Raw genomic sequence first — 12,221 nt, 5'->3', positions numbered from 1 at the left:
TTGAGGAAGTTATGATTTTTCTAAGATTTGGCATAGTAGTATGCAACCCGGAAATCGAATTTTAGATCGATCGATTATTAGCTGACACAACCTACACGAGAATTGAATATCTCGTTAATAGGAACTCAACGATATAAATACAGTCGAAAACGGACGTCGGATGACAAAGTTATGAATTTTTAACGGACTTTAACTGTGTAAGCCTGTTAAAATATAACTTTAAAAATAAACTCAAAATTACCCAACGAAGTCTAAACGAAAGTTGTAGATCCCGTCGCTACCTCCGTGTGGATATAAAGAACGTCAAAAACGGAGCTCGTATCCGAAAGTTATGAATTTTAGAAGATAATTAATGTTTAGGATTAACCAACGAGTGACACGTGGCAAGATCTGGGACACACCTTCCTCCCCACGGCTTGCAACGAGATTGCGACACCTGGACGGAGTACGCCCAGCGTAACTCGAAGTAAGCCTAGCTTACTGCTGTTTTGTCCATTACGTCCAGCGTACCAATGCGTACGCCCAGCATACCAATGCTGTCAGCCTATAAATAGAAGGCGTTTTCACTCATTTTCTTACATCTTCTCATCCAACTCTCTCCCAAACATACCCAAACCTTCTATTCTTTCCCAGAGCATCTCCTAGGTGTTAGAAGTGACACCTAAAGCGCTGGAAATCCCCGAGAAGAAGAGATTTCGGCTCAGAAGTTACCCTACTTTAAATATAACTTATGTCTAAGTTCATTGTTGTTATTATGAACCTATAAAAAAGATTTATCAGTGATTCCAAGTCGTTATACTGATTGATCTACTTACAGGGATGATGTCTAGGCGATGATTTAGTGGGGTGTTTAAAGTGAGATTTCCAAACAGTATACTTCGTATACCAAACAGACCCTACCTCCGATATGATCCTACCTGGTTGTTCCTTACTTGATAGATCATGAAGTAGACTTTGAGTTAATGATTAATCTAGACTAATAATTAGTCGCGATAAATAATATACTAAAACTTAGTGATAATAATACTAGGTTTCGTCAATGGAAAAGACAGTTGCGTGAAGCGAAGCGCTGTCCGAATTTCGAGTCGTCACTTTAACAAGTGAGTGCATAGTTACTTTCATCTTACACATAGATATGAAGTATTTAATATTAATACATGCTATATGTGCTTATGTGTTCCCAATATCTATGCTAGATGAACGATTTATACATGTTTTACTTGATTTAAATTGTATATGTATTTTTATACCTATAAGAATATTGGGTAAAGATAGGAAGATGAATGATGAGAGATGAAAGATGATATAAATGAACATTGACAGCTACGCCACAACCTGTAGGTGTTTTTAAACTACGTGTTCACCAGATGTACTCTAAAAATCCTGGAAGTTGCGCCTAAAAGATAATATTGGTAGTTGCGCCTAATAGAGAACATCATAATCCTGGCACCTGCGTGTAAAGGATAATATTGACAGTTGTGTCTATCAGATAAAATTGGCAGCTGTGCCATTGACAGCTATGGAATTAGTGCCAATTAGGTAACCCTGGCAGCGATGGACTTCGTACCTATTCCTTAGGATAATCCTTAGGAATAAATATTGAGGAATAGATGATTCTTAAGGAAGATACTTAGGAATAAAGAAGATAATGAGGATGGGCAATTTGGTTAATTATTTGATGATTAAACATAATAATTATATTACTGTGGGCTGAAAACCCTATGTACTCACCAGGTTTCCCAACCTGACCCACTCAGTTTATTTGTATCACAGGTGTCGATACGAAGCTATATTACACTGAGAGATTAGTGGAGATGTAAATCATTAGTGTAAATGAATGTAAAGTCTGTTTATGCTTATGTTTTTGTATTGACAATGACATCTCAATGTTTTAATATAAACATTCATTTCTTCATAAATTCTTTTATAATGTCTTTATCATGTTTTCTGGGAACAAATTCCACAATATTATTTTTTAAAATGGATACTCTGATTTCTAAATAGGCATAAATAAAATTTTTAAGATAACTGTGAATTTGGGGATGTCAGACATTAACGACTACAGGTTGTGAATCTACTAGTGTTTCCACTAGACTGTCTAGAATAGTCTGTGGTCATCATCTATACTCTGGTTGATGACAATTCACCATTTGTACTAGGGGTGAGCGCGGTGCGGTTCGGTGCGGTTATTGGTCAAAACCTCACCACTAACCGCAAATGCGGTCAATCCATTCTCAAAACCGCTTGATGCCGTTAGACGGTTATTTTTGCGGTGCGGTTTTGTTTTTTAGTTTTTTAGTTTTTTTCTGTTGTTAATCGCATGGATTTGGTGCTTTTATTTTGTATGGTTTTTAACCGCAATTTAGAGTTCAAACGATTTTAAGAGTTAAAACATATTACTTGTAATAATAAAAAACAATAAGGTATAAGACAATTAACTTAAATCACAAACAACTAATATCTTAAAAACATCAAATCACTAGTAATTAACAATTAACATCTTAAAATTGTCAAATTTCACCATTTTACAAAGTTAAACATAACAAAAATCAACACTTTTGTCTTCTATAATTTTATTCATGAAACTCGTCTTATTTTTAGTATTTAATATATTAACAATTAATAAAAAAAAATTGTATATAATATATGCGGTGCGGTGCGGTTTTTAAAAACTAATAACGGCACCGCACCGTAAATTTGCGGTTTTTGAAAAACAGAAAACCTCACCATCGGTTTTTATTGCGGTTGCGGTTTATACGGTTTTTACGGTTAATTTTAGTTGCGGTTACCTGAACGCCCTCACGCTTTTATTATTTCACCTTTTACAACTCATCACTACCCAATATGTTTAAGATACGAAAAAATAAATAATTTAGTATTTTATCAAAAACTAGTTCAACCAAGCAAGTCAAGTAGAACACAGGTATTGTAAATACAATTAGTAAGCATATATAAAATTTAAGCAGTTAAATACTTGTATCTATATGTAAGCTCAAAGTAATTATACACTCACCTTACTAGTTAGTGGAAACTAACTACGATCGTGACTCCAAGCTCAACACTGCTTATCAACTTATTATCTTGCTAAAATTTATCTTGTTTTAACTATGATACGCATAGTTGTCCCAACCAATACAAGTCCTTAATATTAAAACTTCTATATTTTCAATCTTTCTTTATTTATGTTAGATACTAATTCTTTTTTGCTTAAATCGTCAATATATATATATATATATATATATATATATATATATATATATATATATATATATATATATATATATATATATATATATATATATATATAGGGCTAGGTTATAATGTGGATGAACAACTATTGTGTGGACGTGTGGATAATGCTATTTTATGAAAATTACTAAGATAATATATTTTTTTATTAATGTGAATACGTTTAATCTCATAGAACTATTGTTATTTTAATAGATTATCACAAATTCTAATTCATTTTTGTTCTCATTCATCATTTTTTATTTATTTTAATTCTTACAGAATACGACTCAATAAACATCCTGATAATATTCTGGCAGAATGGGAATAATTAAAAAAAAAGTGTATAATAACCTTATAGACGATTTAATTAGTGAAAATGCTTAATAATTAAAATAATTATATAAGATTGAACATATTCATATTATCAAACAACATATTTTCTTTGTAATTCTCACAGATTAGCATTATCCACACGTCCACACAATAAATGTCAATCCACATTTTAACCTAGCTCTCTCTCTCTCTCTCTATATATATATATATATATATATATATATATATATATATATATATATATGTTGCATTTATAATTAGAGTTTATAAGACAGTCGGACAAGTGACCCTATCTTAAGCCCACAACCAAACAAGGAACAAGAGTTAAGGCAGAAACACTGATCCTGAGCATGATAAATCTTAATTACACACACACACACACACACACACACACACACACACACACATATATATATATATATATATATATATATATATATATATAAGTCTAGTTTGATAAAAGCAGTAATTTAAATATTTGAGAACAGTTTAGAATGGTTTGACATAGTTTATAAAGGTATTAAATAACTTGAAATAATTTGTAATCATTTTTAACTTTTAACACAAAATACTTTGTGTTTTGCTTGTATTCTCCCCCTAAAAACATTGAAAAATAGTAAATGCAGGGGTATGAACTCACCTTAAGTGGGTGTTCAAGAGGGGATACGGTGTAGTAGTGCTAATCCTCCGGTTAGAACCCGTATCAATATTCGTATCCTAATAGTTTTTAACGCATAATCTGTGTATAATTAGTGGAAATAATAGTAATTATGCTAAAGAATAACGAATTATGTAAGAATTACTTACAAAGAAAGAGTCTTAGAAATGAACTGAGGGTATGAAAGACGTTTTCGGTGTGCTTGGGGTGATTTCGGTTGCTTGAAGATGTGAAGGGTGTTCTTGGTGTTCTTGGTGGAAATAAAGAGATTTGGGTGTTTTCGGTTGGTGATATGAAGATTGGATGGTGATTTCGGTTGGTATTAAGTAAACTTGAAGATTTTGGCAAGATCTTATGAAGATTCAAGTGAGTTTTCGGATGATACATGAGAGAAAATATGATTATTTCGATCTAGCTTTTGAGAGAAAAAGGGAGGTTTTTGGTCAGGAAGTGTGAGAATGAGGATATGTTTTCGGTTTTGCTTATATATTGGATTAATAGTTGATGTGATATATACATTGGAATGTGTAATATCACTTCGAAATATGTGCCAAAGGATAGAATTTAGGGGATTTCGGTGTGGAACTCTACTCGAGAAAAGGAGTTTTCGGCTGAGAACGGGTTTTGCGGTCCGAAGACACAACTTCGCACATTTGCGGTCTTGACCGAAAACATGATTGCGGTTCGAGGGGAGGGCATCATGCGAAGGTTTTCGGTGGGGATTTCGGTCCTGGCATTTTGTTCATATTTTTGCAACATTTATCCAGTAAAAGGTTTATTTATATTAAAATATTAGTTTAGCCTTAATAAATTAATAAATCAACAAATTTGACTTTTATTTAACATGTTTGACTTTTGTTGACTTTTACGGACTTGGAAATAACGGGTTGTCACATAGTCCGTAACGCATACAAAAAACAATTAACATATTCGAGGATTTTAATAATTTTTTTTTTGCATAAAACAAATATTTATTATTAATCTAACCATAACTCACGGACATTACATCAATCAAGTTTATTGGTCAAATATATACAAAAAAGCATCATTACCTAAATAAGGACAAACAATGTGAAAATAAAGAGTTTCACTATAAAACTAACGACACCCCATCAAACTTAATTATACATACTATTCCAGACATGTTCTTTATATTCGAACATATTTTTTTGTTATTATTGGGTTTTTATGCTATGTACAAGTAGATATAAGAACCATTGAGGTGACATGAAATCGGGTCATCGTGTCTTGGTGTCGGATCTAGGTTGTATATCTGGAGTAGGTGTCGTTAGCGAGTTCCCAAATTAATTCCTAGTTGTCACCGAAAAACAAAACTGTTAGAACCGCTTCATGGACTATACCCCAAGAACAGACTCCGACAATCAAGTTAGATCGATGTATATGTGGAGATGGTTTCTTCTGAACGAAGAGAACCATCTTGGTAGGAAGAACGTATGTATACAATGGAGGCATGTATACAGTGGAGGCTCATTCTGAGAATGAAAAATCCTCCCCATAGAAAAGTAGATGTTCTATTTATAGATTTAGGTTAAGGGACAATTATGTTAGGCTTGGACCAACCCAATTCACGACCAGCTGGTCATGAACTAGGTTTTGCTGTCAGACAATGTTGCTGGGTGGAGTTTTCATGTGGTGCAGTCATACGGTGTTGCCAAATAATGTTGTCATGTTGTTTAGATCATGTCAGTGGACCTAACATTATCACTTACAAAAACAACAAAAATACAAAAATAAATTATACAGAACTCTAAAGCTCACATTTCATAATAATTCTTTGCATTTAGGAACTATTATTTTGTCTATTTGATTACAAATCGTACACCAAAATACGAAGAAAAAAAAACATGGTTCATGGTATGTTCAGCCAATGGCGAATCCATTCTTCTTGTCATTTTTTTCTTTTTTGGACTTCATTTATATACGGAGGATCCGAGATAACAGATAAGTTGGGTCCGGAATGGGTCACCTGGAAATGTATGTTATTTTTTTATATGGTTAGTGACCTAAATAGGTAATTAATTTTGGCTTTTGTCCACGTATAGATAACCATGTTTTTTTCAATATACGTTTGATTAGTAAATTTGTTTGGTCTGTTTATAATAGGATAATGACACCAGTAATTACCACTAGTATTATTAAATTATTTTGAATACATCGAACATGTACTACCTACCTTCTTGTCATTAACCCTTTGTCTTTTGTGTATGCCTTCTCAATAATAGAGATTTTCTTATATTTTTTTATTTTTTGTATTTTATAAATCATGATGTTCTACCAATGTTAATTCTTCATAGGACATATATAATTATTTTTTGAAATGAGTTAAATAGTTGGATTGCACTTTCCATTTCATTTATTAGTTTATGTCCAAACATTTACAGCCTGTTTCTCTGATTGCATTCTAAAAAAATAGCATATTTCATTTACCATTACATTAAAAACCTGCATTATTTTTACCTACTACAGCTTGTAATGCATATTCTACGAACCTGTAACGCATCACTCTTTTCACTACTGACTACACTACAGTGCAAATTTATGTGGAATGTGGTAGTACAATGTTAAAGATTTTTTCACTAAAAACGCGTTAATCATTGATATATACATTATAAATTAATGACATATAGTAGTAGACTGAAATTATTAAAGATGACATGTTTTTTGAATGTAATTCTTTCCTTACTACATACATGCATTTTCATCTTTTGGAAATTCACTATACTTCTTCTCATGTACTTACAAATTACAATTCCAAAAGAAAAAGAAAACAGAAATAATATTAACATCAAAAGTCAATATTTACACGTGTCAAATCCAAAGTCATAGAAACTTTATATTTTTTTTTTGTAATAAAAAAAGATCATGTTCTCGAGACACCATAGCTTCCGTTTGTCAAAGGTACAACATTCCGTGCTTATGGTACAAATTGGCAAAGCAACACTTTAGTGGGCAAGCGTATATGAAGGACATAGATGCTGTCCTTTATGATATTCCGAAAGCAAATTAACCTACATTGAACATTCATTAAGTATTATATCATGTAGTTTAGCTTCTTCTTTATTTCATTCAATAAATACAAAAAAATAATATATATATATTAATTACCTTGATGATTTCCCACTTAGAGCTAGGACGCACATATGCCGCCAAAATCGCCATGTGAAAATGCTGTTATCAACATTCAATTTCAACAACACAAAATACCACTTCATCACTTCTAAAATGTCAAAACTAGACACTGAAGACAAAGTTAATTACATTTTCGGTCCCTGTGTATAGCCGATTTTTGCAATTTTCGTACCAAAAAATTTATCTTGCAAAATATAATCATTGTATACAAACATCTCAAATAAGGGCCAAAACAGCAAAACTATTCTCAGGGACCAAAAATGCAAATAAATAAACAAATAAACTTACTCTAAATGGATCTCCTCTTAGAGACTGCACAAACATCAAACTCCTGGCGTTTTGACCCTGAATAATAAATAAAAGACGCCCAATACCAAAACAGTTAAAAACTTTAAATAATTCGGATTAATAATTTTGTTTTAATTTAATTAAAAATAGTACCTCTAAGTATATATCCCTAAGTCGTCTTCCAGTTTGAGCACAACAAACACGAACAATAGGTTCATCACAACTCCCACTAATTATATAATCTCTCCCATTCATATAATAAGAACGCGTATAATTTTGACCACTTCCTGTTGGAGCTATATCAAAATTTGTATGAAGCCTCCCATCTACAGCCAATAGTTGTTTAACCTACCACCAACAAATACCAATCTACTTAATTAATTTCCAACCTTTTTTTTACTCATTCGTTATAAATAAAGTGGAATTTAAAATTAAAATACCTCATTGTCGACAGCTGATACCAGCAAATAAAGGTCATCAGGGGAGAAACAAACCATTACATTTCCACTTGAACTTGAAGCTGTGTAACACGGGTTTACAAGTTTTGTTCTCAAGTCCCACATTTTGATATTGTGGTCAAACGATGAAGTGACAAAGAGAGAGGGAGAATGATGGGCGAATTTGGCAACATTTATGGGTTCTTTATGCATGTCGCTCAAGAAATGAAGCCGTTTTCCTGTTGAAATATCGTAGATTGCAACTTTTTTTGAGTAGCCACTTGTGAGGATTTGATCGTCTGTTGCATTCACGTGAACGGAAGTCAAATGATGAAAGTCAACAAAAGGGACACCGGTAGAATTGCGACAGGTGTCAGTGGCTTCTGGAAGTGTGTCATTTATGTCATATAATCTCAAGGATCCATTATCATATCCCACAACAACCTATTAAAAAAATTCAGTTGTTATTTCTTGATTTTAGCCTTTTTAAGAATCATGTTTAACATTAACATTTAACACATACCTTAGATGGGAATCTCTTGAGCCAACATAGGCCAAGAACACTCTTATTTGTATCAAAGGAAGGAACATAACTAACAAGATTCCCTGTTTCATGGTTGATGACAACTACTTCTCCTTCTAGAGTTCCAAACGCCATTAAACCGGGGTCTGTTTGATGATACTCAAACTGCCTTGGTCTTAAAATCTTTCCCTCTTCTTTCCCTATTTGACTAATATTGGAAATTGGATGTAAAACAGGCCATGCGGATGAACCAAGTTTAGCAGCACAAAGAGACCTTGAATAAAAACTTTGACTTTTTCCATGTAGTGATGGATTTTTAGAAGTCAAAGATTTTCTGTTGACCATGCTACTTGTTCCTCCTGTTTCACGCATATGCAATACACTAATGATACTCTCTTTATGTTGTCGTTTATTTGGTAATAACTCGTAGTGTCTTGAGAACACAATCTTGGCTCTTTCTCTATCGAGTTTTCCTATGCGACAGTTATCCAAAACTTGTAATTTTGGTAATGAAGCAATCATATACTCCCTATAATGTTTCTGAAAGCAGATAGGTGAAGGATGATGCGAGTTGTACTTTTGTGAAACGTGTTTATCAAAAGAAATTACCTGGAAAGTACAGTGATGATTTATTAAGTTATTAACATAACAGAGTTCATGAAATTGTAAGTAACAATGAGATGTGAAATGATGTTTTTCTGACTTCATGAATGAGTGAAGAAGCTTTGGTTGTGTGTTCATCTTTCAAATGGCATGGGGATGTGTCCTTGCAACATAAACAGTTTTGAAAACGAAGTTGGAGCAAAGAAGGAAGTTTTGATAGGGCTGCAGTTGTGGTCCAAAGATTGGAGATTCTTGTGGCACACATTGAGACACGTGTCAAATTAGGCATGTGAGTGAAGCAATCTTTCTCCATGGTTGAAAGTGAGGTGCAAAAATCCAGATTAAGGGTGTGCATATGAATGAATTTTCCAGCCATGTTGAGCTTTTGAATCTCGGTTGACTTTATGTTCAAAACTTGGCAGTGTAGACCAGTCTCAAAAAGATCCCTGGAAATGTTTAAATCCGGTATAAAAATACTACTTTAACTATGTATGTTTTTATGTTCATCCTGTAAAGGGTATTATTGGTATTTATGTATATTGTAAGTGAAAGATGAGTATGGAGTTTTTTATGTGGTCAATCTGAATCTGATGGAAGCATCAAAATAGACCTTGCGACATCTTCCTTTAATGCCATATCCTTGATATCAACAATGTGAAGCTTTTTGTTGATAGCATGCATCAGTGACAACACAGCGTATCCATTTAAGTCGCCACTTGATTCATGAAGCAAGTCAATGTTGTCAAGGGCATTTGAGTCATTTGAGTGGAAAAGATCCGTGAGGAGAAACAAATCAGTGTTGCTAAGTTGGTGTAGTGAAATCACTGTTGTAGATTTTTGGCATGTCATGTTCTGAATTGTGGCCTGATGGAAAGGAGAGAAATATGTTAGGTGTCAGATATTATTACTTCAATGTGGAAATAACACCATTAATAGAAAAAGGAAAGAAAATAAGGAGAATGAAGATTTAAAAGAGTATGTTTGACCTTCTTTAACAATGAAACAACAGCTGAAGTAGGTTGCACCTCATGCATCTCGCAGATTTCAAAGTACCTATAGCACACATACAAGATATGTTTAATATCTTTCTTTTCAGTTGCCACTGAGGAAATTCAAAGGATCTGATATACAAGTTTGCAAATAGGAGTTTGTTTAACAATTTTCTGCTTGGATTATCATAAGGTAGCTAATGATTCACTTGCTTAACACATGGATCAAAGAGACAAGGCTCGATTATAGTTCACAAAATTACCAAAATGTTGACTTGGAATTTGTGGAAGTATCTATGAAAATTAAAACGTTTAATCTCTATGGTTAAAGGAGGTGTTTGAATTTGCATTTTAAAGTGATTACTGCGACTTGAAGAATCAAATAACCTGTTGCTTAACGCGAGGATAATCTGATAAATTTTCAGTTAAGCAACTTCTTGCTCATTAGAAAATCGGTTTAGCCGAACACTCAAAAAGTCAAAAGTGTTTATTGAGACTTCGAATTTCAATAAGTAGTTAATTTCACATCCTAACGCCCCCATAATCGATGAATGATATTGATAGCTCAAAAACTTGCACTTATTTTTGAAGAATCAAGCTGCTGCACTTTTAGTTTTTGGTTTGCAGTGGAACTGGTCAGATCAGATCATATGCATCATTCATCTTCCAAACGTAAGAAATTAAAACTTAAACAACAACTTCAGTGATCAATAAAAGCTAAGTCAGAGGATATTGTGCCGATTTCGCTAACAGAACCGCTAGTAAGCAGGTAATTTTTAACACACACATAACACATAGTATATAAAATCCAAAGTTAATTTTTCTCGATGTCAATTTGTAATTGGAGCCATGAGGATTCTTCACAAAATGATTTCCCGCAAGAGTAAACAAACTCGAACACAAATCTCACAATCAGTAAACTGAAGTAAATTTTTTCCAAATTTCAAAGTACTTTGAAGAACAAAAGAATCACAATGCACAAAAACTTCGCGTTGATATCAGAAATCAGCTGAAGATTCGAATCAAATGACAGAAGACGAAAAATGTGGAGTTGCAGAAATTACACAAACCTGGTGAGTAAAACGGAGATATGTGGAGGGGAAGACATCGCTAGCTGTCGATTCGAGTGCATCTGCACATGAAATTTGCAGAGAGAATAGAGTATGAAAATGAGTTGAGATCCTCTCTTGCTTATAAGCCAACTAACTTATTATATCTTATGGACAAAATGCGATGTCACAAGCAAACAAGGCTCCTCCCTCTTCGTGTGATAAAATTTTCTACGTGTTGTCTTCCCCAACAGATAATTCCACGTGGGATGACCAAATTACTCGTATAATAATATAATATATGTAAGTTTTTTTTTTGTTTCTTGAATCTTGATAGTTTAATTACCTAAGTCGATCGTTCAACACGATTTAATAGAGAAAACTATAATACAGAAGATCATTAGAAAACAATAAAGATGCATATGACAAAAAAAAAGGTTTATAATTCTTTGAATATTTTTTATTTTAGTGAGACCATCTATTAAATGGGTTAATTTAAATATATATATATATATATAAATGTCTAATTATTTGATAACTTTGAATTTATAAAAAGATAATAAAAATAATGAATATTATAATGAAAATTTTTTTATCTATTAAATTTAAATAAATAAACAAAAAAAACTAATGAGTTTTAATTTTAGGAATTTTGAAATTAAAAGGTAAATTGATTAATGAAATTGATATTTATTTATTACTATATTTGTTACAATTATTACATTAAAATATTACGTAAAATTTAATAAAATAAAAAAATTTAATAAAATAACATGTAAAAAATTTTTAATTCAACATAACAACAAAATAACAATTAACAAATTGAACGAAAATATAACAAATAACAAATAATAAAAAAAAAAATTTATTAGAGTATGCGTTGTCGTCGGTAAATGGTTTTGTAGAATATAATCCTTATAAATAGTGGATGTGACACGTGGATCCACATAATAATTAATC

General features: G+C 32.4%; 1 protein-coding gene across 1 annotated transcript; it reads right to left on the bottom strand.

Moving 5' to 3' along the window:
* Positions 1–6,856: 6,856 nt before the first annotated feature.
* On the bottom strand, positions 6,857–11,449 carry LOC111902760 (protein DWD HYPERSENSITIVE TO UV-B 1). The gene is made up of 10 exons (XM_023898569.3): positions 11,283–11,449; positions 10,210–10,276; positions 9,834–10,087; positions 9,324–9,669; positions 8,621–9,229; positions 8,101–8,541; positions 7,814–8,008; positions 7,661–7,717; positions 7,349–7,411; positions 6,857–7,251 (listed from the first exon to the last, which is right to left on the bottom strand). Exons 1-10 carry the CDS (start codon positions 11,342–11,344, stop codon positions 7,186–7,188), a joined length of 2,160 nt encoding a protein of 719 aa, XP_023754337.1. The 5' UTR covers positions 11,345–11,449; the 3' UTR covers positions 6,857–7,185.
* Between the last annotated feature and the right edge of the window lie 772 nt (positions 11,450–12,221).

Source organism: Lactuca sativa, chromosome 2 (genome assembly GCF_002870075.4).
Source record: "Lactuca sativa cultivar Salinas chromosome 2, Lsat_Salinas_v11, whole genome shotgun sequence".
Lineage (NCBI taxonomy): Eukaryota > Viridiplantae > Streptophyta > Magnoliopsida > Asterales > Asteraceae > Lactuca > Lactuca sativa.
Note: the sequence above shows the minus strand (reverse complement) of the source record. Positions and strands in the feature narration are given on the sequence as shown.

Coding starts and splice junctions, on each gene's coding strand:
- LOC111902760 (XM_023898569.3), bottom strand. CDS start 11,344: ATGCACTCGAATCGACAGCTAGCGATGTCTTCCCCTCCACATATCTCC. Junction 10,277..11,282: donor ATCTCCGTTTTACTCACCAG/GTTTGTGTAATT, acceptor TGTGTGCTATAG/GTACTTTGAAATCTGCGAGA. Junction 7,252..7,348: donor CTAAGTGGGAAATCATCAAG/GTAATTAATATA, acceptor TGTTCAATGTAG/GTTAATTTGCTTTCGGAATA.